This window comes from Desmodus rotundus, chromosome 1 (genome assembly GCF_022682495.2).
Source record: "Desmodus rotundus isolate HL8 chromosome 1, HLdesRot8A.1, whole genome shotgun sequence".
Taxonomy (NCBI): Eukaryota; Metazoa; Chordata; class Mammalia; order Chiroptera; family Phyllostomidae; genus Desmodus; species Desmodus rotundus.
Window position 1 is genome coordinate 108,577,543 of NC_071387.1, and position 26,821 is coordinate 108,604,363.

The window sequence follows — 26,821 nt, forward strand, 5'->3', positions numbered from 1 at the left end:
CGCCCAACAGAGGACAGTGCTTTACTGAATACAAAAACGGCAGTTTATTCTATGAGCAAGGACATCCGTTGTGATGGTCAGAAAGAGGCTTCTTTATCTACCTACACTGAGAGGATCCACACCCTTCCTTCCATCTAAAAATGTCATTCAGACCTGAAATGTTAAGAGGAACTGCTTGCTGAATTTTTCCTTGAAATTAAATAGCTAATGGGTTTACAGAGTAAACACATGTACCAGTAAGAGAAACTATAAATTGAACCAGCATATAGTTTACACTCAATCAATGAAAATATATACTGTTGAATCAACTTCCTAGTTGTCCTTTTCGGGAGACAAGATAAAGTGGAAAGAGCTCTGTAGCGAGCAACACTGTTCAAGGAAATGTAATTGGAACCTCATGTGTAATTCTAAATTTTCTACTGGCTACACTAAAAAAAAAAACAAAAAAACTAACAGGGTAAAGAGACGGGGAGGGCTGGGGAGGAAACGGGGGAGTGACTGCTGCAGGGTCAGGGTTTCTCTGCAGGGTCATGAGGATGTCCCACAGTTCACTGTGGTGATGGATGTACAACTCTGTGGATGTACCAAAAATCGCTGAATTGTACACTTTCAATAAGTGAATTGAATGGTATGTTACTGGTATGGCATGTCAATACAATGTTAAAGGGGGAAGAAAAGCAAAAAAGGGAACAAGGGCACCGTGAATGAGCCTAACTGAGTGCATTATTTTGAGTTCTTCAGCATTCCTATGGATGATTGTACATGGGGGCTGAGAGAGGTGGCCCCTGCCCCACCTCAAGGCGGGACCCCCTCTGTGGCGGGATCTGTGCTCTAGAGCTCTGGCTGGGTGAGGCTGAAGTCCCTCTCAGGTTGACCACCTACCCTGGCTTAGCTTTGTTCCTCGCCTTGTCCTACGTCCTCACTTCCCTGCTCCCTGGAGGCCCTCACTTGTCCTCCACCCCGTCTTGGGTTCTGCTTTCAGGGATCCTGACCTAAGGTCAAATGGACCTCCTGCTGCCTGTTACTCCATTTGCAGTGGCAGAGGCCACCTGAGGGCTTCCAGCCCCCTGACTTCCCGCACAGCACACCCATGGACACAGACAACAGTGTGGTGAGGACCAGGGGAAGGGGGAGGGGCTGGGTGGAGGTGGGCAAAGGGGGGTGAAATGGGGGACATCTGCAACAGTGTCAACAGTAAATTTTTTTTTAAGTTTACTAAGTAGAAAAAAAATAAAGAATATCCTTAACCAATAAAAAACAAAAAGAACAAAGACTTTCTATTACAGCTTCAGCTTACTCTTTTCAGTGGCTTTTACATTTTCCTTCCACAATTTATTTTTATTGCCTTTCTGCCTTCAAAAGTAATGCATGCTTTAGGAGAGCAGTCGGAGTAACTATGGTGCACACAGTGCAGCTGTAAAGAACGAGGAAGATCGCCACGAGTGATGTGGAATGAGTGTCACAGGACGCAGCCAAGGTGGGGGAGCCCAAATAGGGATTTGTAATGGGGCCCAGAACTCAGGGTGTTCAGGAAATATTAGAGAAAAATATATATATGTTGTCCTCACCACCCCCAGTCTGAGCTGGGGGATGGGACACATGGAGCACGGCCACTGAGAGCTGTTTTGACAGCAACAGCTGTGCAGCTAACCTCTGGCATGGTCAGTTAACATATCTATAACCTTTAACTGGGTTCATAGATATGTTAAATGCTGTGGCCATGCTTTGAGCCAGGGGGTTGGGAGTGACTTCAACCCAGGATATAACTGGGAAGCAACTCCCCCTGGTTACAACGCCTGCGTGAGAGCTTGGAGATGATTGGCTCCAAGCCATGGGGCCATGCCTGCCCAGACTTACTACGGCAGCCCAGTAAAGCTGGAAGAATATGGGAATGCTGGCAGGTGTAACTGATTGTGGGAGGAGTCAGAATTGGGGCTGCAGAGGAAGACTGGCGTGGGGATTTAAACCCATGCCCAGCAGGCATGCCAGAGGAGGATCTCGTGGCTTTGAGGTGCTCCCTTTTACCACATGGCTTAGGCAGCAGGAGAGGCTTTGCCTGGAAGAAAAGGGGAGAAAGGACTCTTGCTGGTGAGCCACAAGAAGGTGCCACATGACTCTGAATTAACTGGAGATTGCGGCGGCAACACAGCCAATGGTGCCGGAACCGAGGGGCTGCCTGAACCACGGACTTCTACTTTCCTGAGATATGGTACCCCAGACCAGGCAAAGGGGAGAAGGAAGGCCTGTGTGCATCTGTGGGTGTTCTAAAGAACTTTAGTATTTTAACGAAGACATTAAGTCATTACTCTAAGTCTGTATAACTTTTAAATAAATAATTCTTTTCCTTTTCACTAATCTCTGGCATTGAGAGACGGCTTTCCTCTGGTGGTGGGCAAAGTGAAACTAGTAGGTGGGGGGGAACCCCCAGAGAAAAAGGAGGGGTCCTTTTGGTAATAGTATATCGTTTGCCCCCCCCCCCCACGGGTCTGTTCTGTAACATGAGTGCCCCCCAAATTATATGAATAAAGTGCAAAAAAACATATGCAGTAGCCTTCCTTTCATGTAAGAAAAAAGGGAAATAAGAAAACACACACATGAGGCATGCAACTGACCCTCAGATCAGGAAGAAATATGTATTTGTAGTATCTCTCACAAATAATAAAAAAATAAAGCAATTGTGGTAAAATGCCAAATAAATCTGAGTAAAGCGTATATAGATAGGTGTTCTTTTTCATGCAGCTTTTCTGTAAGATTAAAAATACTCATGAATAAAAAGTTAAAAGAAAAAAGCTATGCATGTTTGCTGAAAAATAAAATGAAATGTAAAAATATAGAGCATAAAGAAGGAGGAGAATCTCTTGAAATCTCTTCCCATTTTAGGAGTTCAACGTGTATTATCCAGCTAATTTAAATGTTACAGGTATCGGATATAGGTCTATAGAAATACACATAAGCACAAACACATGGAATTTCACAAAATGAGATATGCTGTCTATGGATCTGCAACTTGCTCTCATTCTCTCAACACTACATCATTTAATTGTTCCGCTCAGGACATACAGGGCTACCCTGTAAAACCCTGAAAACGGTGTTTCTGGTATGTAAAACCTAGGCTGTCAGATGGTTACTCCGTATTTTAAACTGGGAGGTCCTGTGGTTCAGAGATTTCAGTCCTCCGGGGACTGCTCAAGGAGATGTGGACACGCAGTGTTAGAGCAGCTTCTGAGAGAGCCCAAGGACCTGGGGCAGGGACCACCCTGGGAGGCAGGCGTCTCTGCCCACAGGGCAGCCAGGCCTCAGTGGAGGAGCCATCGGTTCCAGTTTGCTGCAGGATCATTAGCACAAGGAGAGGCTCAGGTTAGGAAGCACCTGAGTCAAGCAGCCCTGCCTGTGTGTGACATGACCTGGGGGGAGGGGTCCACCATCCCGCAGTGGAGCTGAGTCCCTGCCTTCTGAAGGGCGTGTGCAGCCACAGAAGGCTGATGAGGGCTTCATTATTGGGGGACCCGGTGGCCCTGGGCTGCTCACTGCTGGGAAACCTGAGTTCCTGCTTCTCGTCCTGTGGGTGCAAACACACCAACATCTGGTGACCTCAGGCTTTTGTTCAGATGTCCAGTCCCTGTGGTGTGAAACAACTAGCTTGTGTTAAGGATTCACAGCCACCTCTGGAGACTCTCTCTTTTCCTCTCCTTTTTTTCTATTTTGCTTGGGTAGGAAGTAATGGCCTAGTTGTTGAAATGACCTAGACCCAAGGCCAGATCACATTCTATAACCAGAAGAGATGTCTTTCTTTTGAAAAACTACTCCCCCAATTTCAACCCTTAAAAAAATATGTTACACTTTCCTTGCCTCATCTAAATAATAATCAATAAAAATTATATTCTTCCCTTTCAAGGCTCCTCTTAATGGAAACTACAATAAGGTGGGAGACGGAGAGGAAGCTACCGTTCATGATGGCAGAACGGTGCCTGAGGACAACGTGCCCCAGATCCTGAAGGAGAGAGCTGCTGCGAGAGGATGGCGACTCTGAAACCAGTAAGAGCACCTTCCAGAGGGGGTGGAAGACTGTGGGCCAGCTTAACAACAAGGAAATGGGGAACTTCTGGGCACGTTTTGGCTCATAGCCTGGTGGGGAGCAAGAGAAATGCTGGTCTCGTGGGAGAACAGGGCTCCGAGCAGGAGAGCTCCCAGCCCCCCTAAGGTTGGAACCCTATAAATAAAAACCTGTTTCCCTCAACACTATTGGGTCATGCGTCAAAGCACCACATGCAAGAGCCCACTTTGCTGTTACAACACGAGCTTGGAACTCGGGCTGCGACAGCCAAGCTGTGTGAGTGCGCCATGTCCATCAGCTTCTCTGAGACTTAGTTCCCTCACCTGGAGGTAGAAATAACATCAACAACCCCTTGGGTCACTGAGAAGTTCCAGTGAGACTCAGCAGTGCACAAGGTCACACAGCAGGAAGCTACGTGTGACATACTCAGGCAGCGCTCAATAATTATACCTTCCTTTCATCCTTTTCTAAGTATCTAAGAGATCCTTTTTTCATTTGCACAAATCACATCTTTTTTGCTATTCATAATCTCCTCTTTAGGACATGGAGTATAGGGTACACATTAAGGTTTCCATGCAGAGTGGACAATTTTCTAGATTTCCATTCCCGTTTTCCATGGCCTACCTTAAACACAGCTGTCAGTACAAGAGGCTCATTAGAAAGATTGTTTTGACTGATGGCATGTTCATGTATCAAATTGGAAATCTGTCCAAAAATACTCGAGGGAGGTAGACAGGGGTGGCAGCGAGTCACAGAAGGGAGAGTTTTGCAGTGTTGAAGATGAAATTTACTAGGGAAAAAGGGCTCTAGTGGGACTTGAGCCAGGGAGGTCCTGGGAGAGCGTGCCGCAGGGATCCAAATGGGAAAGTCATTCTAATAATTGGGGAAAGAGAGATTCTAAGCAGGCAGAGATTCCTTAAAGAGCATGGCATTCACCAAAGTAGCATGCTTTTCCACGGCCCTTTAGAAGGTGGCCTTCCCTGCTCACCGGCTGATGGCCGCAGCCTTTGTCATAACATCAGCTACCCCACCTGCCCACGATTCCAAGTCATTCACAGCCCAGACTTAGCTCTTGGACTGCTGTGAGGACCTCTCCTTCGGACATCCCTGCAGATACTTATGACACACTGCTTTTGCCCCAGTGCTCGCTCCTCCTCTTGTGGGCTCCCTGGGCCAGCAGGCACAGTCACCAAGTAATGCAGGAGTCACTCAACTCCCTTCTTCCCCCTGGGCCATGTGTCCCCTTGGTTTTCCTGCCTGAGCCCACTCACAGCCCTCTCTGCTCTCCATCTTCAGGTCAGTCTTTGTGCCTTCCGGTCTGCCCTCCTTTCTATCCCCAGGTGTGCCAGGACATTCATCTGTCAGTGGTTTAAACCAGGAAAGGGTATATTTGTGTTTATTTATGATTGCTGCTCCATCCCATAGAAAGAAAGGAGGTGGGCAGCTAGGGTGGTTGCTTAAGGATTTCTGTAAGAATCAGGCTCCTCCTGTTTTCTGCTCTGCCATCCTCAGCTTGTGGCTTTGTCCTCAAGATTGCAAGATGGCTGCATGGCTTCCAGGCATTGTATCCAAATTCCAAGCAGAAAGAAGAGGGAAGGGCCAATAAAAAACTTCCCCGCTAGCTCTACTTATGAAATTCCAGGACTGGGTCATGTGACCACATGTAGCTGTAACCAGGTCTGAAGAGAAGTGCTTTCAGCCTTTCTTACTGCTGCCCTAAACAAAACTAGGGAAGGAAGAGAAGGTGCATCCTGGACATACTGACTAAGCAAGGCTGTCTTTCTAAAATGCAAGACCCAACTGTGCCACTTATCCATGAAAAACTTTTCCATGCTTCCCTACTGCCCTAGGGGCTGATCTGGCTCCTGTGCCATGTCGTCAGATACCTGAGCCCCACTCGTACCACCGAGTGGCTTCAGTGCCAGCTCCAGTACACGCTGGGCTGCTCCGTGGCTCCGGTCTCAGCCCATGCTCAGCCCTGTGCCTGAAAGCCCTCTTCCTGCCCACATCCGTGTGATGAACTCTTACTTTATCTTGTTGTGTATAATGCGCACATTTATGCCCAAATTTTTGAGGGAAAAATGAGGATGTGTGTTATACATGGGTAGTACTAATTCCATATCTACGTTTTTAATTCTTATATTTATGCTTATGTGTTAAAAGTGTAACTCTAGAAAGCAATAATGACATCCATATGCAAAATAATATCCTGGAATACGATAATTGGTTTTGTTTCTAAATACAAATTAAAAATTTCATTAAAAAATTAAAATGATTCGAGAACCAAGATGGCGGCGTAGGCAGACACACTGCGCCTCCTCGCACAACCAGAACTGACAGAGAATCGAACAGCAAGGGGGACCAACACCAAGGAAACAGAAAATAATCATTCATCCAGACTGGTAGGAGGGGCGGAGACGGCACTGGGGTGGAGAGGACTCGCGTGGCTGTGGCGGGACTGAGACTGGCGGAGTGTGGGACAAATGGCGCAGGCAGTCCGAGCACTAGCAGACCCTGCGGTCCCACATTTGCACAGATAAACCCAGAGGGCCGGACTCAGAGTGGCGGAGAGTGGGGCAGGCAGAGTGGCGGGTAGCACATTGCGGCACCACATTCGCCCACAGATAAACCTGACAAACGGCGGGCAGAGAAGCAGACCGCTGCGCAACCCAGGGCTCCAGCTCGGGGAAATAAAGCCTCAAACCTCTGATTGAAAGCGCCCCTGGGGGTTGGGGCGGCAGCAGGAGAGACTCCCAGCCTCACAGGAGAGGTCGTTGGAGAGACCCACAGGGGCCTAGAGTGTGCACAGGCCCACTTACTCGGGAACCAGCACCAGAGGGGCCCAGTTTGATTGTGGGTAGCGGAGGGAGTGGCTGAAACCCGGTGAAGAGTGAAGCGGGCGCCATTGCTCCCTCTCGGCCCCGCCCCCACGTACAGCATCACAGCGCAGCGACCAGCACTACCCCGCCCCGGTGAACACCTAAGGCTCCGCCCCTTAAAGTAACAGACGCGCCAAGACAAACAAACAAAAAAAAATGGCCCAAATGACAGAACACTTCAAAGCTCCAGAAAAAATACAACTAAGCGACGAAGAGATAGCCAACCTATTGGATGCACAGTTCAAAGCACTGGTTATCAAGATGCTCACAGACTTGGTTGAATCTATTCGAAAAACAGATGAAAAAATGAAGCCTATGCTAACAGAAACAAAGGAAAATGTACAGGGAACCAATAGTGATGAGAAGGAAACTGGGACTCAAATCAATGGTATGGACCAGAAGGAAGAAACAAACATTCAACCAGAAAAGAATGAAGAAACAAGAACTTGGAAAAATGAGGAGAGGCTTAGGAACCTCCAGGACACCTTGAAACGTTCCAACATCCGAATTATAGGGGTGCCAGAAGGAGAAGAGGAAGAACAAAAAATTGAAAACTTATTTGAACAAATAATGGAGAACTTCCCCCATCTGGCAAAGGAAATAGACTTCCGGGAAGTCCAGGAAGCTCAGAGAGTCCCAAAGAAGCTGGACCCAAGGAGGAACACAACAAGACACATCATAATTACATTACCCAAGATTAAACGCAAGGACCTACGTCCAAGATTACTATATCCAGCAAAGCTATCATTTAGAATGGAAGGGAGGATAAAGTGCTTCTCAGATAAGGTCAAGTTGAAGAGGCTCATCATCACCAAGCCCTTATTATATGAAATGTTAAAGGGAGTTACCTAAGAAAAAGATCAAAAATAGGAACAGTAAAAATGACACCAAACTCACAGTTATTAACGACAACACATAAAACAAAAACGAGAGCAAACTAGGCAAACAACTAGAACATGAGGGTTGTCAATAAGGGAGTGGGAGGGGGAGAGGGGGGTAAAGGTACAGAGAATAAGTAGCATAGATGATAGGTGGAAAATAGACAGGGGGAGGGTAAAAATAGTGTAGGAAATGTAGAAGCCAAAGAACTTAATAAGTATGACCCATGGACATGAACTATGGGGGGGGGATGTGGGAGGGAGGGGGGTGGGCAGGATGGAGTGGAGTGAGGGGGGGAATGGGACAACTGTAATAGCATAATCAATAAATATATTTAAAAAAAAATTAAAATGATTCTTTTCCTGAAAGTTTGGGCCCAAAACGTGGGTGCGCATTATACACGGGATGCATTATGCACAGCAAAATACGGTATTCATCCTTCAAGAACCTGTTGCCTCCTGTCCTCAGGGAAGACAGTCCTGGCCAAGCTGGACCAAAGGAATTCTCCTTCCTCCTGATCCTTGAACATTCCTCTACGTTTGTCTCACGGTTTCTTGTTCCCACCCTGGAGTGTCCTATTGGTCTGTGAGGGCAGAGGCCAAATACCTTTAACTGAGTATCTATCTCCAGAACAAACAGAGCCGCTGCTCTAAAAGGGACTGCTGGATAGCTGAATGGATGGACGAATGGATCTATGAAACTTGTGGCAACTCGTAAGCTACATTTTTATTAGCTGTCCTGGAGGACAAACCCAAATCCCTCCTCTTTGCCAATATTATCTAAGGGAAAGAAGAGTTCCAGTATTTTCTGATATTGCAAAAGCATTACCAAAGAGGGTGTTACCCTCTCGTGGGTAACATCCAGCCTCCTGATGGGAGAAAGTCAGAGAGAGTGGAATGAGCACTGATTTTAAATCCTGTCTGATACTTTAATGGTTCATGAAAAGCTACTTTACCTCCCTGAACACTCATTTCCTCAGTTTTAAAAAGGACGTGATAATAGATCCCTCATGGAGTTGCTGTGAATCTCAGATATGGTGCATTTAAAACCCGAGCCGGGCGCATGGTGGCATACAGGAACACAGTGTTTTTTTGGCACTGTTTTTGAAATAAGGTGTGAGCACGGGGTTCTTTCTGCCTTGCCATGGGAGAAATGCTGGTGCCTCCTAATATCATACACTTTTCTCTTTGCTAAAAGAATCCTGATTTTGTTCTGGGAAATGCCCTGCTCTTGGAGGTCTTGGGCCTCATCCCCAGAACCAGGACTGAGGCAGCGGTAACACTGCTGTTCCTGTGTCCACTCGAGGGCTGGGAAAGGGTCTGTGGCCCAGGTCTGAATAGGAAGCTCGGGGAGGATGCTAGCTGGGTGTCCTGGGACAGGAGCTGTTTCTTTTAACAAGTCCCCTTTTCTGCCTTTGGGGGTTGTCAAGTGATGTCCAGAGCTGTGGCAGCAACCTGAAAAGGTCCAACCAGGGGAAGGGCTGTATGGGGAGCAGGGAGCCAGATCAAGGCAGGGCCCTGGTCCCTGAGTTAGCTCTAGAGAGGGCCTGAGCTACCCAGCCTTCTACTTACATGAGACAATAAACTTCCTTGTCTGAACCGGGTGAGCTGGAGTGCAGACAAAAGGAAGTAATCCTAACCTGTACATTTTAGAGCAGTAACTCCTTCCGGGTGGCCAATAATCTGGTTTCGAAAACTATATAAGCTGGCCTTTGGGAGCTCTTTCAAAATAATAGAGCTGCCTGCTCTCCAAGAGGCCCCAGGATTTCCTCGACAGGGTAGGATTCAGTAGGATTCCATGGCAGTGTTGTTTTGTCAATGATCTTCTGGACATTCTTTCCACTGCTTAAGAAATTGCCTTCGGATGCACGTGTTCAACAGGACAGAGGCAGTGCCGAGGCACGGGGGGGGGGGGGGGGGAAGAGGGCTCCGCGACCTCAGGCCACCTCGGTAAGACAACTCAGAGGCAATTTGGAAGTAAGAAACAAACAACACGCTTCAGAGGCAGAGTGTGAGTTATTAACATACCTAAAACACGGTCAACCAGAAATGAAAAGATAATATTTTCTTCCCTTCAATTTTAGCCTTGCATTTGTGGCTAGATGAGATTAAGCCTGGAAAATGCTAAATGGCATACATTTTTGAAAATCGATGTCTTTGTAATTGCTATCCTTCAATATGTGTCAACAATGATTGATCCTAAGTCCCTAGACCAGAGGTTGGCAAACCACAGCCTATCGTCTGTTTGCTTACAGAGCATGTGAATTGAAAATGCTTCTTACATCACTAAATCCCTACATTTAGGTTAATACATGTACCAACATAATATTCTCAATTTTGCCTCTGGCCCACAACATCTAAAATATTTACTATCTGGCCCTTTGCAGAAACGGTCTGCCAATCCCCAACCTAGACCTCATTAAAGGGATTCTTTTCATTATTCTTTTTTCATTTTTTTGAGAAACTAAGAAGAATCAAATGAGTCCAAAAAGTAATATAACACTTATATTACCACCACCCACAGATAACAAATATTAACATCTCATATCTGTTTTCACAGTTCTTAAGAGAAAAAAATCATAATTTTATAATTTTTATACAATTACAAAGTCCCTTTACCATGCCCTGCTGTCCCAGAGACACTTAGCTTTACCTCTATAAGGAACGGACACCTCTGGCCAGAGGGTCAGTGACCTTGACAAGGTTAAAAATGGCCTTTCCATAAGTCTGACCTGAAGACAGGAAACAGGGGCACTAATCACAATACTTCCGTGTACTGATGAATCAATCAACCAAAAAAGACTTCTTTCCCTTGAAAGTGGTCTTTGCCATGATACCTGGGCTTGGCACACAACAGGCAACTCCAAATCTACCAAATTAACTGAATGGGTGCCCCCAAAGCACACATTTGATGGAGTGGTTTCATGCAGACATAACCACGAAGTAAAGGCTGTTATGAATTAATGTAAAGGAAGGAAGGGGAAACAAATGAAGGAAGCAGAAAGAAAATAGGAAAGAAGGATAAAATGTCCTTGATGTGGAGGTCATCCGAAGCAACAGGTGGCACACTATTCACACGTTCTTCAGGGAAACCACAACGCTATCCAACAGGTAGCTAGCGAAGTAATAACACATCTTCAAATGTGATTTACAGAGAGAGGAATTTAAATATTTAAAAAAACTTTCTAAAGTGTCATGAAGTCCCCATTTGAAGACTTCTACTTTGATAGGAAGGCTTTGGTTCCTTTCCTGACTTCCCCCCCCTAGACTCTGAGTTTCTTGAGGATTGAACTGATGATTATTATCTTTGTCCCCCAGTTTCCAAATGCAGAGAGCATGCACAGTAAGTGTTCACAAATGCATGTAAGAATGTAACAATAAGTAAAGCACCCCACAGCAGTGGCACGAACTCCAATAACTCTTCCAGTGAAAATGCAGAACCTCATCCACAAAACACCATTTTTGTCATATTGTGTCTTACTAAGACCAGTTTTAGGCATTCATTTTATAAATTTAAAAATGCACAAGCAATTTTTAAATTTTTAACATGTTTTACTGATTACACTATTACAGTTGTCCCAATTTTTCCCCTTTTGCCTGACTCCACCTGCTACCCTCAATTCCCTCTGGCATTTCCCGCCTTAGTTCATGTTCATGGGTCATGCATATAAGTTCTTTGGCTTCTCCATCTCCTACACTGTTCCTAACCGCCCCCCCCCCCATCTGTTTTCTACCTACCAGTTTGCACTTTTTAATCCCTGCATCTTTTCCCCCTTTCTCCCCCTTTCCCTTCCCAACTGATAACCCTCCATGTGATCCCCATATCTATGATTCTGTTCCTGTTTTGTCTGTTTGCTTAGTTTGTTTTTTAAATTCACTTGTTGACAGTTGTGAATTTATTACCATTTTAATGCTCATAGTTTTGATCTTCTTTTTCTTAAGTAAGTTCCTTTAACATTTCACATAAGGGCTTGGTGATGATGAACTGCTTTAGCTTTACCTTGGCTGGGAAGCACTTTATCTGCCCTTCCATTTTAAATGATAGATTTGCTGGATAGAGTAATCTCAGCTGTAGGTCCTTGCTTTTCATCATTTTGAATGCTTCTTGCCAGCTCCTTCTTGCCTGCAAGGTTTCTTTTGAGAAATCAGCTGACAGTCTTATGGGAACTCCTTTGTAGGTAACTCTCTGCCGTTTTTCTTGCTGCTTTTAGATTCTCTCTTTATCTTTAAACTTTGATATATATTTTTAAATATGTAAATTATCTTTATTTACTTTTTTAAATTTTGTATTGTTATTCAATTACAGTTGTGTGCTTTTTCTCCCCATCCCTCCACCCCACCTCAGCTGAACCCCCGTCCCTCCCCCACCTCCACCCTCCCCCTTGATTTTGTCCATGTGTCCTTTATAGTAGTTCCTGTAATCCCCTCTCCTCACTGTCCCCTCCCCACTCCCCCTGCCCATTGTTAGATTGTTCTTAACTTCAATGTCTCTGGTTATATTTTGTTTCCTTTTTTCTTCTACTTATTATGTTCCAGTTAAAGGTGAGATCATATGCTATTTGTCCCTCACTGTCTGGCTTATTTCACTTAGCATAATGCTCTCCAGTTCCATCCATGCTGTTGCAAAGGGTATAAGCTCCTTCTTTCTCTCTGCTGCGTAGAATTCCATTGTATAGATATACCATAGTTTTTGGATCCACTCGTTTGCTGATGGGCACTTAGGTTGCTTCCAGTACTTGGCTATTGTAAATTGTGCTGCTATGAACATTGGGGTGCACAGGTTCTTTTGGACTGGTGTTTCAAGGTTCTTGGGGTATAATCCCAGCAGCGGAATTGCCGGGTCAAAGGGCAGTTCCATTTTTAGTTTTCTGAGGAAATTCCATACTGTTTTCCACAGTGGCCTCACCAGTCTGCATTCCCACCAAGAGTGCACTAGGGTTCCCTTTTCTCCACATCCTCTCCAACATTTGTTTGTGGATTTGTTTATGCTGGCCACTCTGACTGGTGTGAGACGGTACCTCATTGTGGTTTTAATTTGCATCTCTGTGATGGCTAGTGATGCTGAGCATCTTTTCATATGTGTCTGGGCCCTCTGTATGTCTTCCTTGGAGAAGTGTCTGTTCAAGTCCTTTGCCCATTTTTTAATTGGGTTGTTTGTCTTCCTGGAGTGGAGTCGTGTGAGTTCTTTATATATTTTGGAGATCAGGCCCTTGTCTGAGGTATCATTAGCAAATATGTTTTCCCATACTGTTGGTTCTCTTTGTAATTTGGTGCTATTTTCTTTAGCCATGCAGAAGCTTTTTATTTTGATGAGGTCCCATTTGTTTATTCTTTCCTTTATGTCCCTTGCTTTAGGGGACATGTCTGTGAGGATGTTGCTGCGTGGAATGTCTGAGATTTTCCTGCCAATGTTTTCCTCTAGGACTTTTATGGTCTTATGACTTATATTTAAGTCTTTTATCCATCTTGAATTTATCTTTGTGTATGGCGTAAGTTGGTGATCAAGTTTCAGTTTTTTGCACGTAGCTATCCAGATCTCCCAACACCATTTGTAAAAGAGGCTGTTTTTGCTCAATTTTATGCTCCTGCCTCCTTTGTCAAATATTAATTGACCATAAAGATTTGAGTTTATTTCTGGGCTCTCTGTTCTGTTCCATTGGTCTATGTGCCTGTTTTTATGCCAGTACGAGGCTGTTTTGATTACAGTGGCCTTGTAATACAGTTTGATATCAGGTATTGTGATCCCTCCTGCTTTGTTCTTCTTTCTCAAAATTGCTGCAGCTATTCGGGGTCATTTATGGTTCCATACGAATTTCTGAAATGTTTGTTCTATATCTGTGAAATATGTCATGGGTACTTTAATAGGGATTGCATTGAATCTATAAATTGCTTTGGGTAGTATGGCTATTTTGATGATGTTAATTCTTCCAATCCATGAGCATGGTGCATGCTTCCATTTGTTTGTGTCTTCCTTAATTTCTTTCTTCAGTGTTGTGTAGTTTTCTGAGTACAAGTCTTTTACCTCCTTGGTTAGGTTGATTCCTAGGTACTTTATTTTTCTTGTTGCTATATCAAATGGGATATTTTTCTTGATTTCTGTTTCTGCAGTTTCGTTGTTGGTATACAGGAATGCCTTTGATTTCTGAGTATTGACTTTGTATCCAGCTGTTTTGCCAAATTCATTTATTAGGTCGAGTAGTTTTTTGGTGGAGTCTGTAGGATTTTCCATGTACACTATCATGTCATCTGCAAACAGTGACAGTTTCATTTCCTCCTTTCCAATTTGGATGCCTTTTATTTCTTTTTCTTGTCTGATTGCTGTGGCTAGGACTTCCAATACTATGTTGAATAGGAGTGGTGAGAGAGGGCATCCTTGTCTTGTTCCTGATCTTAGTGGGAAAGCTCTAAGTTTTTGTTCATTGAGTATGATGTTGGCTGTAGGTCTCTCATATATGGCCTTTATTATGTTGAGGAATGCTCCCTCTGTTCCCACTTTGCTGAGTGTTTTTATCAGAAATGGGTGCTGTATCTTATCAAATGCTTTTTCCGCATCTATTCATATGATCATGTGATTTTTGTCTTTGCTGTTGTTGATGTGATGTATTATGTTTATTGATTTGCGAATATTGTACCTTCCTTGCATCCCTGGGATGAATCCCACTTGGTCATGGTGGATGTTCTTTTTAATGTATTGCTGGATGCGGTTTGCCAATATTTTGTTGAGAATTTTAGCATCTATGTTCATCAGCGATATTGGCCTGAAGTTTTCTTTCTTCATTGTGTCTTTATCTGGTTTTGGGATTAGGATAATGCTGGCTTCATAAAAAGAGTTTGGGAGTCTTCCATCAGTTTGGATTTTTTCGAATAGTCTGTGAAGGATAGGGGCTAGCTCTTCCTTAAATGCTTTGTAGAATTCTCCTGTGAAACCATCTGGTCCAGGGCTTTTGTGTGATGGGAGTTTTTTGATGACTGCTTCAATTTCCTTTGCTGTTATTGGTCTGTTCAGGTTTTCTGCTTTTTCTTCATTCCGTTTTGGAAGATTATATTTTTCTAGAAATGTGTCCATTTCACCTAGGTTTTCAAATTTCTTGGCATACAGTTCTTCGTAATTTCTTACAATCCTTTGTATTTCTGTGGTATCAGTTGTAATCTCTCCTCTTTCATTTCTAATTGTGTTTATTTGGATCCTCTCTCTTTTTTTCTTGATGAGCCTACTTAAAGGCTTGTCGATTTTGTTTATCTTTTCAAAGAACCAGATCCTGGATTCATTGATCCTTTGAATTGTGCTTTTAGTCTCTATGTCATTTAACTCTGCTCTGATTTTGGTTATTTCCTTCCTTCTGTTTGCTCTGGGCTGTCTTTGTTGTTGTTCCTCGAGTTCTTGTAGGCGTAGGGTTAGGTTGTTTGTTTGAAATGAAACTTTGATATTTTAATTATGATGTGTCTTCGTGTGGTCCTCCTTGAATCCATTCTTGTTTGGGATTCTCCTGGACTTGTATGTCTATTTCCTTCACCAAATTAGGGAAGTTCTCTTTCATTACTTTTCAAATAAGCTTTCAATTTCTTGCTCTTTCTCTTCTCCTTCCAGTACCCCTATGGTTCAAATGTTGGTAAGTTTGACATTGTTCCAGAGGTTCCTCAGCCTATCCTTGGGGGTTTTTTTGGATTTTTTCATCGTACTGTTCTGATTGAATGTTTCTTTCTTCCTTATGTTCCAAATCATTGATTTGATTTTTGGTTTCATCCTCTCCACTGTTGGTTCCCTGTAAATTTTTCTTTGTTTCACTTAGTGTAATCTTCATTTCTGCCTCAGTCTTTTTTCTGCTGTTGAAGTACCCAGTGAGTTCCCTGAGCATCCTAATAACCAGTGTTTTGAGTTCTGCATGTGAGAGATTGCTTATCTCCATTTTGTTTAGTTCTTTTCCTGGAGTTTTGTCCTGTTCTTTCATTTGGGCCGTATTTTTGTCTCCTCATTTGGACAGCCTCCCTTTGTTTGTTTCTATGTATTAGGTAGAGCTGCTTCGATTCCGTCTTAGAAGCATGGCCTATTGTAGAAAAGCACACTGGTAAACTGGATGAGGCAGAGCCTTAGGTAATCGCCAGGGCTGGGCAACAGGTATAAACCAGGTTGATGGAGTCTTGAATATGTTGTAGCCGCTCTGTGCCTCTGTGTAGTGGAGGACTCGGAAAGGGAACAATGCCGCTGCCCAACCTCTGGAGTTTTGTCTGGGAGGAAGCTGTCCCCTGGTGCTCACCCTGATGCCAGACACATCAGTTTCTCCCTGTATGCCACTGGTGCCCTTCTAGCTGCTGCCTTGGTGCTAAAGCCCAGAGGGAGTGAGTCTGCATAAGTCCTAAATCCACTGTGGCCCCTTTAAAAGGAGACTTCTAAGAATCCCGCAGTTTCTTCCACAGCTCCAACCCCTACTGGTTTGTACAGCCCGAAGTTATGGGGACTTATCTTCCTGGCACTGGCACCCTGGGCTGGGTGGTCTGGTGTGGGGCTGGGATCCCTCACTCCTGAGGTATCCCTTCCGATTTTTATCCACCACACACGGGTGTGGGACTGCCTGTTCCGTCTCTCCACTCCTCCTACCCGTCAGGATGGGACATCATTAATTCCTTGGTTGTTGGGTTTCCGTACAGCTCTTGACAATTTTCTGATGATTCTTAGTGACAGCTGTTTTATAGTTTAGTCGTAATTTTTGCTGTGGTTTCGTGAGGAGGCAAGCAGTACCTACTTACGCTTCCATCTTGACCAGAAGTCCTAAAGTAAGATACACCTCTGCTCAGGAGTCCAGGGAAGAGTGGGAGCCACCCCTGCACTCCAGTGGAATAGGGCAAGGCAGAGGCCTGGGCACTGCAGAGAAGAGGGGAAGCATGCGTCACGGAGAGCTGAGCGCAAAGCGGAGGTACAAGCAAAATGGTGGCACATCGCTTGCACCCATAAACATTTTTAAGATTTAGGCTTGTTTGTGCATGAAGTAGTTCCTGACAGCAGTATTTATCACAGAAAATAAGTGGAAACAGCTTAAATGTCCAATAATGCAAACTGTTCAATGAACATGTTGTATCTATGTAGTACAAATTACCTGTGGTCTGTGTTTAGAATGACATGGGATAGTAAAATATATGACATAATCTTATGCTTCTAAAATGCTGAAATGACATGACTTCGGTTGTATGAAACAGAACTTTTTAATAGAAAGAAAACGTTCATGAATGGACTGCTTATAAACCAAGCCACCTACGGAAAACACCCCAACCTGTGCAACCAGGCAGACAGTACCTTTGCGTTAAATCACAAATCATACTAAACACACAAAATATCATAAAGCTAAGAAAGTGATGCTGGGGAACTGTGGAATTACAGGGAAGTCATTGACAAATAAAGCTCTGGCAGAGTAAACACACACTTAAGTCCCTGAGAAGGGCAATAACTAGATTATTAACAGATTCAGAGAGAGACCCTTAGGAAAACTGACGAACCTGCAAATAGTTTTTTCTCTTACAAAAACGACCCTCCATGATGCTGCTGCCAGGACCCAATGTAAAGTGCAGGATGCGGTCAGACAATTATTTTAGACAGCTCTGGCCAAGGAAAGAAAGCCGACGTGTGATTTGTTCTCTGCTCCTTCTAAGACTTGGTACATATTTGCAGTAACAACCAACACTTTATCAAGCTGAAATAAACTGGTTGACATAATTTGTCTCTTTTTATCAAGATATTGTCTCCAATCAACCTTTATTTTTATTTTTCCACTATTTTTCTATGAGCTATGGTCCCCATTTTTTAAGTGAGCTTTGGCAGGAGCCCATAATCCTCAGATAAGAACCCAACTGAACTTGTTCCCCTGGGCAGCCCTTCAGAGACCTGTGGAGGTGGTAAAGATGCTTCCCTGTTTCAGGAAAAACAACAAAAATAGCACCTTTGCCTGCAGAAGGCACAATTCACCCACTCCAGGTGAAAGTGAACTCAGAGGCTTGCTCTGAAAGAAAAACTGCTGGTTGCTGAGGCCAGAGGGGAATTCCATGCCCAGTGGATTGCCCGGACCCTTACTCCACAGACCCCTTCAGACATTCCCACTCTAAGCCTCTAGGTCTGGCTGGGCCAGCTCCTTCTCTGAGACAGCACCTTAAGAACGGCAGGTGGAAAGTGGGTGTGGTAGGTAAGCAGATGGGACCTGCTGGCCCGGCTCCTCTTACCTTGCTGTGAACACCAAACCCGATGCACCCTCCACTCATTACCCTGACAGCAACGTGGTTCAGAAGCCAGGGCCCAGAGTCAGAGCCCTTGATGTGAGCACAGCTCTGCCTCTTCCCAACTGTGTGAATCTGGGTAAGATGATTGGTCTCTCTGCGTCTCAGTTTCTTTGTCTATTAAATCACAATGGTCCCTGAAGCATAGAATTTAGTAAGTGGCAATTATCACTATTATATCAATATAATGTTAATTGTGTTTTAAGTGGCTTATAGAGTAACACCGACAGTCGAGGAAGGTGGTTCCCCTGTGGTTTTTAGCACCCACTGGTGGCACATCATGGGGCTGCCTCTGGGACATGGCGCCCCAACAGGGTGGGCAGAGCAGAAGGTGAAAACAGTCACAAAGACTTGGATTCCAATTGCAGCAACACTCCAGTGACCCAGCAGTGGGTCAGAGGTATGGACTTGTAGAAAGAGAGAAAATGTGTTTCTTACACATCAGTTTATCTAATGTTGTCATTTAAATATTTTTATAATGATATTGATGACATTAAGATGGATGATGTTAATAGCACTACTGACACTGTAACAAGATTTTGGATTATCTGTCCTCTGATCCCTCCTTCATAGCTCTGTAACCCAAACAAGTGATTCAGCCGCTAGGACTCGAGTTTGCTGGGCAGTGAAGTGCAGACAATGCCGATGTCCTGTGGGGTCGCCGGGCACGCTGCGGCAACGATGGCGACCCCACTGACAGTACTGCGAGTGAGAATAAAACTGAACATTGTTATGACGGCTCTCAAGAAGCTTGTTAATCGTTTGCCTTTTTCAGGAGAAAAACTGCTCTATTAGCTATCTTCCTTCAGTGTTACCACAGAGGAAATGAGGTCACCGTCCCCCAAGGGAGCCAGAAGTGCAGCCCCTCCCCAGGCAGGGTGGTCCAGGTGGAGGTGCAGGGCTAAGGCAGCACGCACGTGTCCCCCACAAGGCCTCTTCTACCTGCTCCTTCCCACTGTGTGCTTGGTGTCCTCACCTATACCACAGACACTGTCAACGTGTCCTCGGGGCTGTGACAGGGGCAGGAAGAGTCACATCTGCACCAGGAGGCTTGACCCAAATGGGTGCCATTCTTTCACTCCCAAATGAAACATCAATGTGCAAACATTTCTGTTAAGTAAAATAGAAAAATAAAATGAAAGCAGTTTCTAGCTCATTTTATGTAGCAATACCCTACATTTGTACTTATATGTTTGGATATAGTGGGGGTCAATACCTCTTAAGTGAAAGCAAGTCCAGTAAATACAAAATACCCTGAGCTAGTCCAGGAAGTAAGAGTGTTCAGCTAAGCAAGGGATATTTCAATTTAAAAAAGAATTACTGATTGATTTTAGAGAGATAAGGGGAGGGGGAGAGAAAAACATCAATTTGCTGTTCCACTTATTGATGCACTTGTTTGGTTGATTCTTGTATGTGCCCTGACTGGGGATTGAACCCGCAACCTTGGCGTATTGGGATGAAGTTCTAACCAACTGAGCTACCTGGCCGTGGCTGGGATACTTCAATTTGACAAAGAAATCCCACTGCTCATTTGAAAACGACACTAATTGCTGTTTTTAAAACATGACCTAAAAAAGAGAGGATATACTATTTTGACTTGATAAACAGACACCACTGTTTTCCATGCACTTGTGGCTCCTTTTTGAAATGTTGCAACGGGAGTCTTTCAACAAGTTTTTTAAGTTTTTAGTTTAAGTGTGATCTGTAATACCGGAGAAGGACTGTTGTCGGTTTTGTTCACTTCTGTCCCCGTTGCCTAGTCCCGGGCCCAAGCTATCTGTCGAATGAATGAATGTTGACTTAACTTTGGGAACCAGCAGCACACATTTACACATGCCAGCTTCTCAATTTATAAATATTTACCATCAGGACTTGATTTTAGCTTTAATTAGCCCAACTGTTACGGATACCTCCGAAGTGGGAAATGTAATCCATCACTTCGCACCAGATGTAGCTTCGGCAGTTGGTCTTTCATCTAGTTTTATAAAGAATGAAACACAAACTTCAAATGACTAAAGCAGGATGTTTTATGCTGAACTGACTGGCAAAAGGAACTCAAGACCGAATCATAAAAATTAAAGAGGGTAAACTCCTAAAGGTGGCATCAGAAACTCTGGTTCTACACATGCTTTAAACAAAGACTGCGAGTTCTCACTTGAAAGCTGGCTGAAAAGAGAAACCAGTACGATGGATCTTTAGGTGCATTTAAACAGAGGGTATCACAGGATGATTGCCATTTCCTTGTGAACACGTAAGCTAGATTCAGGAAAATAAGACTATGAAGTTATGCATTCAAAGGTGTGTTTACTAATACATTAAGTGGCAAGGTATATGCTTTAAAAAATAAACAAAGAGTCACCCTGGCTGGTGTGGCTCAGTGGGTTGAGCACTGGCCTGCAAACAGAAAGGTCGCTGGTTCAATTCCCAGTCAGGGCACATGCCTGGGTTGCGGGCCAGGTCCCTAGTTCTGGGCGTGCTAGGGGCAACCAGTCAATGTGTCTCTCCCTCTCTTTCTCCCTCCCTGCCCCTCTCTCTAGAAATGAATAATTAAAAAAAAAAAGTCAAATTCTATCACTAAATTCCATAGAAATTTTCTGTCTAGTTCAGTGCTTTCCAACATTTAAAACTAATACACCCTTTTGATAAAACTAAAAATAACATGCAGTCCTCATCAACCCTGAAAAATCTCAGATTTCCCACAACTCTATATTCCTAAGAGCCAAGAAGTTTTTTGTGTAGCTTCATTTACTGTAGTTTGGATTATGAAGAGTTGCTAATTCCTTTCTTTTTTAATTTATAAAGGTATGTTAGCACACTGCAGGCATGCCCCCAAACACACCTGTCCTTGCCTGGAGAGTCTCATGGGCATTCACGAGATCCTGCCCCCCCTGCCAGCACCACCGGGGTGAGAAGCCCAGCTCTAACCCAAGGACGAGGCCAGACGCCCTGCCAAAGCAAGTTTACCTGCTGGCAGCTCTCAGCGTGTGTGACAACAAACAACCCGTACAAGGCACCTGCCATGTTCCAGGTGCGGTGTCAAGTGCTTTAATACACCCCGCACTCTGTCTGACTGTGGCACCAACCCCCACTTCACAAGTGAGAAAACTAAGGCAGAGAGCTGTTCAGAAGCTCTGTGGAGCCACTCACCCGGGGAGTAGCACCGAGGGACCTGAATCTAGGTCTGTCTAAAGTCGAAGCCCGTCTGCTCACTTTGTGTGACATGGTATCACCCATCCCATCAGCATGAACTCGTCACCCAGCACCAATTTCAGTTTTTCCCTTAACCTGCACACTACCAGTACTATTTACCTACTATTTTTCTTTAAATTCATGAGCTGGTTATATTTTTTCTTACACATCTTAAAATAAACAATCAAATGTTAGATGTTAAGGGCCTCCACGTACTCTTCCACCTCCACCCCCACCCCCAGTTCCATCATGGGCCTCCAGTGGGACGTGTCTCACCCAGGCACACCCTCCATGGAGGAACCTGAGCCTAGTTCTGGGCCGTGAGTCAGGCAGTTGTCCCAGTGAAGTCACCAGAGCATCCTTGAACTGGACATGCGCACAGTGTGGACAAGGTCACAGGGGAGAGCAGCAGTGACACACTGTGAGGGGACATTTCTCTAAGCCAAGAATGGGACACTGTGGCCTGTGAGCCCACTGCCTGCTTTTGTAAATGGAATCTTACTGGGACCCGGCCATGCCTATTTGCTTTATGCATCCTCTGCGGCCGCTATCATGCTACAAAGGCAGAGTTGAGTAGTCACTACAGAGACTGTGGTGCACAATTTCTGACTCTCTGCAAAAAAGTTTTCAAGTTTGCCAACCCCTGCTCTAGGTAATGCATTTCCATCCACAAGTCAGTCGGTAAACACCAATCCACAGGTAATATGGATATTACCTACAATTCTGCTGATAAATAGATTTGAATCAAGTTTAAATCGGTTCCATTTAACCAATATTAATTTATTGAGGGACCTTAAAAAGGTAAACAAAGCTGGGATCCTACTTCCTGAAAAAAAGCCAGGACATAAAATAATTTCAGTACAATGTAGTAAGATGTTAAGAATATGATTTGGTGTTTTCTTTTTCCTATAAAGTGAAACCTGGAAACCTAACCTTTTTGTTCTTTGAAACTTTGAAATTCTAAGGCCATAACCTTGGGCTAAGAGCTCTCTCTGTCTAGTTTTTTTTCCCTAAGCATAAATACTAGGGATAAAACTATAATTCTGTGAAATTACTCATTAACTTTTCTAGGAGAGATGACTTTTGGGGATTTTTCATAATTGCCAAATTCACTCTGGGCTCTCCACTCACTACACAGTCTTAATCTCTCTGCTGAAGAAAGGAAAAAAGAAAAGGTATCGAGACAGCAAGACAAACAGTAAAGAGTTAGACTTTTGTTTTTTAAGGTTGAGTTTTTAGATTGGAATCCATATTGGCTGGGTCACATATTAACTAACCTACTCCTGAAAAAGGCACGAGGGACGGAGACAATGGCCAGGTTCGGGTAGGAGTCCCTTAACTACTATCTGTCCTTGCAACTCCAACTAGGTATCAGGGGAATTAAAAACCAATTTCAACCCCCGTGGATGTGATGAAATTGATTATCCTCAGGCAGAGCAAAAAGAAGACGGAAAATAACGGGTGCTGCTTCACATCTGTGCACCCGTCCCGCCCTGATGACTGTTTATTTGTACTGGCTATTAACCACGTTTTGTATCACACAAAGAGGGTTTTTTACTGAGCTTCAGAAAGAGAAACAGAATGCATCTGTTTCTAGGGAAACTTGGGCTGGGAGGCTCGCAGGCCTAATTCGGAGATCACATCCCTACACACACGGTGGCCCGCTGTATAGTAACACCCTCCTCCTCACCTGCCTCATCCCATTTAGAAATTAATGCAACAATGTGAGATGATTGTTGATGTTCGTTATTAAATCATTTATTCATCCCACACAATGATTCAGAATTATTCATTAAGCTTGCTGGAAAGAAGCTGGGTTTTACCTCCAAGGTGGTTTGAGGAGGAATATGCTCTTTAAAAGGATATTTTATAACAACACAATTATCATAATTAAAAGCTACCCTGGATATTCTGATGAGCTTTTGACATATTTTTGAGTACTGGCATTTTAACACAAGGAGATAGATGAGACTGAAATAGTACTGGGGAATAATATTGCTGTGGAGGAAAAAAGCCAAAGCAGTATGAAATACCATCTTGCCATCATCACCCCCAATTTTATCATGGTCTTTGAGTTAATTAATTTTACAAAATGTCACTTGAACTTCTGGCTTTCCAAAATGAGTTCAAATTACATTGCTGTGACCCAAGCAATCTGCGTTACTGAGTCACGGGTGCATATATTCCGGACGAGAGCCCACCTCCCTGAGCTCCAAACCAAGCAGTCACTTAGCCTGCCAGAGCTGTGCCACATCTGATCCTATCTCTTCCTGACGTTGCCTGTGGTTTGTTCTGTTTGAAAGGCCTTTAAGCAAAGAGCCTGATTTGGTTAAGCCACTAAAACTGACAGGTGACTGCAGCAAGGGCGCCCATCTCTCTGGTTTTCCTTATAAGCATGTCTAGGTGAAGATCCTAATGCCAGTTGCCAAGAAGATGACTCCTTCTCACACATGAAGGTGTGCCTGGTGGGAATATTGGGGGCCACTTGTGAAGAGAGAAACCGACTGCTTAGAGAACCTGGAAGGCCGGCGTGTGGATCAGAGTGGAAAGATGCACAAGACCGAAGGACTCGGAGGCCATGTGATGACACTCGGAACGCACCATGCTGTGCGTGGGCTCTGCAGAAACATGGACTCGGTCTGCTCTGTGCCTGGCATGCTGGTGCCGCGGTCACTGAGGGAAGGAGTGTGAGTCACTTTCAGTCCTTTGTTCATCCCGTAAACACTGATGAGGCATTTACTATGAGCTGAGATCTGAGCCAGGCCTCCTGAATGAAGAGGTGACTATAACAGTGTCTCTGTGTTCAAGGAGCTTAGGGTCTAGTGGGGGATTCAGACAAGTCATGACATACAAATCTGTTGGGATCAAGGAAAGCAGAAAAGTGGGATGGGGCTACGGGGAACCTCAAACTGAAGGTGTCAGAGGTGAGGAGGCGCTGGCCAGGTGAAATGCATGAGGCAGAGGTGATGGGGAAGGCTGAGGAGCTGGCCTTGTCCTGGGGGGTGAGGGGGCGGTGGAGCTGCATGCCCTTCAGGTTGCTAGGCGGAGACTGACTGGAATGGTGAAAGGTGAGGTAGGGGCACCAGTTCAGAGCTGATGCCGTGACCCAGATGAGAGACAATGGTGGCCTAAAGGACTGGAGAGGCTGGAGAGATATTAAGAAGGCACAGTTGAAGGTACATGACATATTAGAGTCTTCCTGGGCAAGGAGGCCCTACTGGAGACAGTCCATCAGGGTTCCAGAACTGGATGCCATTCAGAGTGGAATAAGAAACCTAGATCCCTGCTCTGTCTCAAGCAACCTCCTGATTAAAATTTGGGGTCCCATGTTGCTCTGCCTTCAGGGCTGCACTGCTGGGGTTGAGGGGAGGGTTTCAGTCTTGCCCGAAATTATTTAATTGGCATTCTTGTGGTAGACATTAATTTCTGTGAGCCAGTGCACATGGAGTCCACCTCCAAGGCAGACCAGCTCTTGGTGTGCCAACAAATCTTTGCTGAGCCTGCAAGGCAGCAGGCCTGACAGGGGAGGTGGTTGGTGCGTCCCAGATACGATGCCATCCTCTGGGGTTCCTGTGGGAGAGCAGCGGGCTTCCCTGAGGATGCCCTGTTAGAGCTGTGGGCTCTCTATAAATATCTACAGGTCTTAATATCCGGGGTTGCTTGGGGTCCTGATGTGTTCCACCCTACGATGAGAAACCCAGAACCACATGCCACTTAAGACTGTCGTTGACAAGATTGGAGAACAAAGAGTTGCCACGGGGACAGTATTTGCATCACTGAACATTTGATATGAAAGGAATCATTTCAGTGGCATTAAATGTTCTCTCTGACATTATTCTCTGTTACAAAATAGTCTCCATGGTGGTGCTGATGCCATCTTGACACTTTATTTCCTTGTCATCAAAATGGTTTTCTGCACCAACTAAAGCACAGCACAAAATCTCAAGGCCCTTAATAGAAATTTTCTAACTTCATCTCCATGGAACAGTTGGAAAATGTCTCCAATTATGCAAGCTTTTTGTAAAATGCCTCAGAAACACAGAAGGACCTATTGTACTTTTCACAAGTAAATGCGAACTCATTTAATACTCAAAGATGAAAAGAAAAGTGTCAGGATTTTTTTTTTAAATTCTAACAAATGATTGCTACTTGGTTAGCCCACCTCCCTCTCCTTACACTCTAACAAATAAATGTAAATTTTAGGAAAGTCTGATGAAGTACACTCTGGAAAGATATTAAAGGAGGGTTTAGGCCCAAAACAAGAGACACAACAGTTGTCAAAATTGGAATCCTGCCAAGTCGTGGCACCTCAGGGGATGGGCTCAGATCACACCATTTTTCGTAACAGGAATACCGCGAGTGCCATCAGGGGAAATGAGGTGTGTGGGCTGGTGCCCCACGAGCACCATCAGAAACTGACAGCTCTGCAAAAGGAGCGGCTCACTTCTGTGTGAATGTGCACGCAGGTGGCAAATGCATGACCAGTTAAACATGTTCCATAGACTAACACGTTTCAGTTAAGATCACCCCAAATACGTTTCTCTCTCCAGGTCCTGGAGAACGTAGTCTGCTCTAAAGGGAAACCGATGAGGCCCCAGGGCCTGCGCACTGCAGCCCCACCCCAGCATTTCCCAGGTCACATCTAAAGGAGTGTGGAGCTCGGCTCTTAAAGATCATCTGCCCTTGGACAAGTTCCTGGTTCTCGGAGAAAGGAGAAAAGGAGTCCCTGGCAGCTTCCCTCTTCTGGGGGTAGATGCTGTCACACTCAGATCCTGCCCCCATCCTCCCTGCAGGGCCCCCATCCTCAGCTGGGAGGGCCACCACGACTTTAGTACTTGTAGGCTAGGGTTTATTCCAATGCTTTACAGCGTCTTCTCATTTAATCCACACAAGCAGCCTACGAGAGCTACCTCTGCTATTTCTATTTTACAGATGGGTGACAGAGCTGGGATCAGAAACTAGTTCTGTCTACAGCCTCATCCCCTCTCCCCTTTGCCAGGCTGTAGAGGGTCAGAAGGATCTGGCAACCTCTTCTTCAGACCATTCTTCCACCCAGACACCTGGAGTCCCGCCCGCTACCTGCTCTGGCGAACTTGTCTGCCATTTCCTTCCGAAGGGTCTTGGTGAGGTTGAAGTAGTTGTCATCCTCGTCAATGCTTTGGAGGAACAGTGGGATGTGCTGGAAGATGATGGCATGCTGGCACTTCTGCTGCCCAGCAGTGCTCAGCTGCTGGTCCAGCCACTGGTCCTGGGCCTGCTTCAAGGCAGGGCACCTGGAGGCATCATAAAGGAACTGGGAGTTGAGGACGAGGAACAGGACGCCTCCAACCCAGAAGCTGAAATAGTCATCTCCCCAAGTTTGCTGGAACTCCGTGATGGTCTCCGGGGTGGGGGTGTTGCCCACGTCATGGTTGCCGCTGACCAGGACCAGTGGGATCTCACTGTCCACATTCCTGAGCACCCGCTGCAGGTCCTCAGTCTGCTCCTTTCGCCAGGGCGCCCCTGAAAATGAGGGTCACATTCTTTAATGGCCAGGTTGTTTATACATTTACTAACACAAA

General features: G+C 44.9%; 1 protein-coding gene across 1 annotated transcript in view; it reads right to left on the minus strand.

Annotated features, from left to right (window-relative positions):
* Positions 1 to 26,821, minus strand: part of CPPED1 (calcineurin like phosphoesterase domain containing 1) — a 122,483-nt gene that overhangs the window by 16,699 nt on the left and 78,963 nt on the right. The window contains exon 3 of the mRNA XM_024571388.4: positions 26,340 to 26,762. Within this exon, the coding sequence (XP_024427156.1) occupies positions 26,340 to 26,762 (423 nt within the window). The remainder of the gene's footprint in view (positions 1 to 26,339; positions 26,763 to 26,821) is intronic.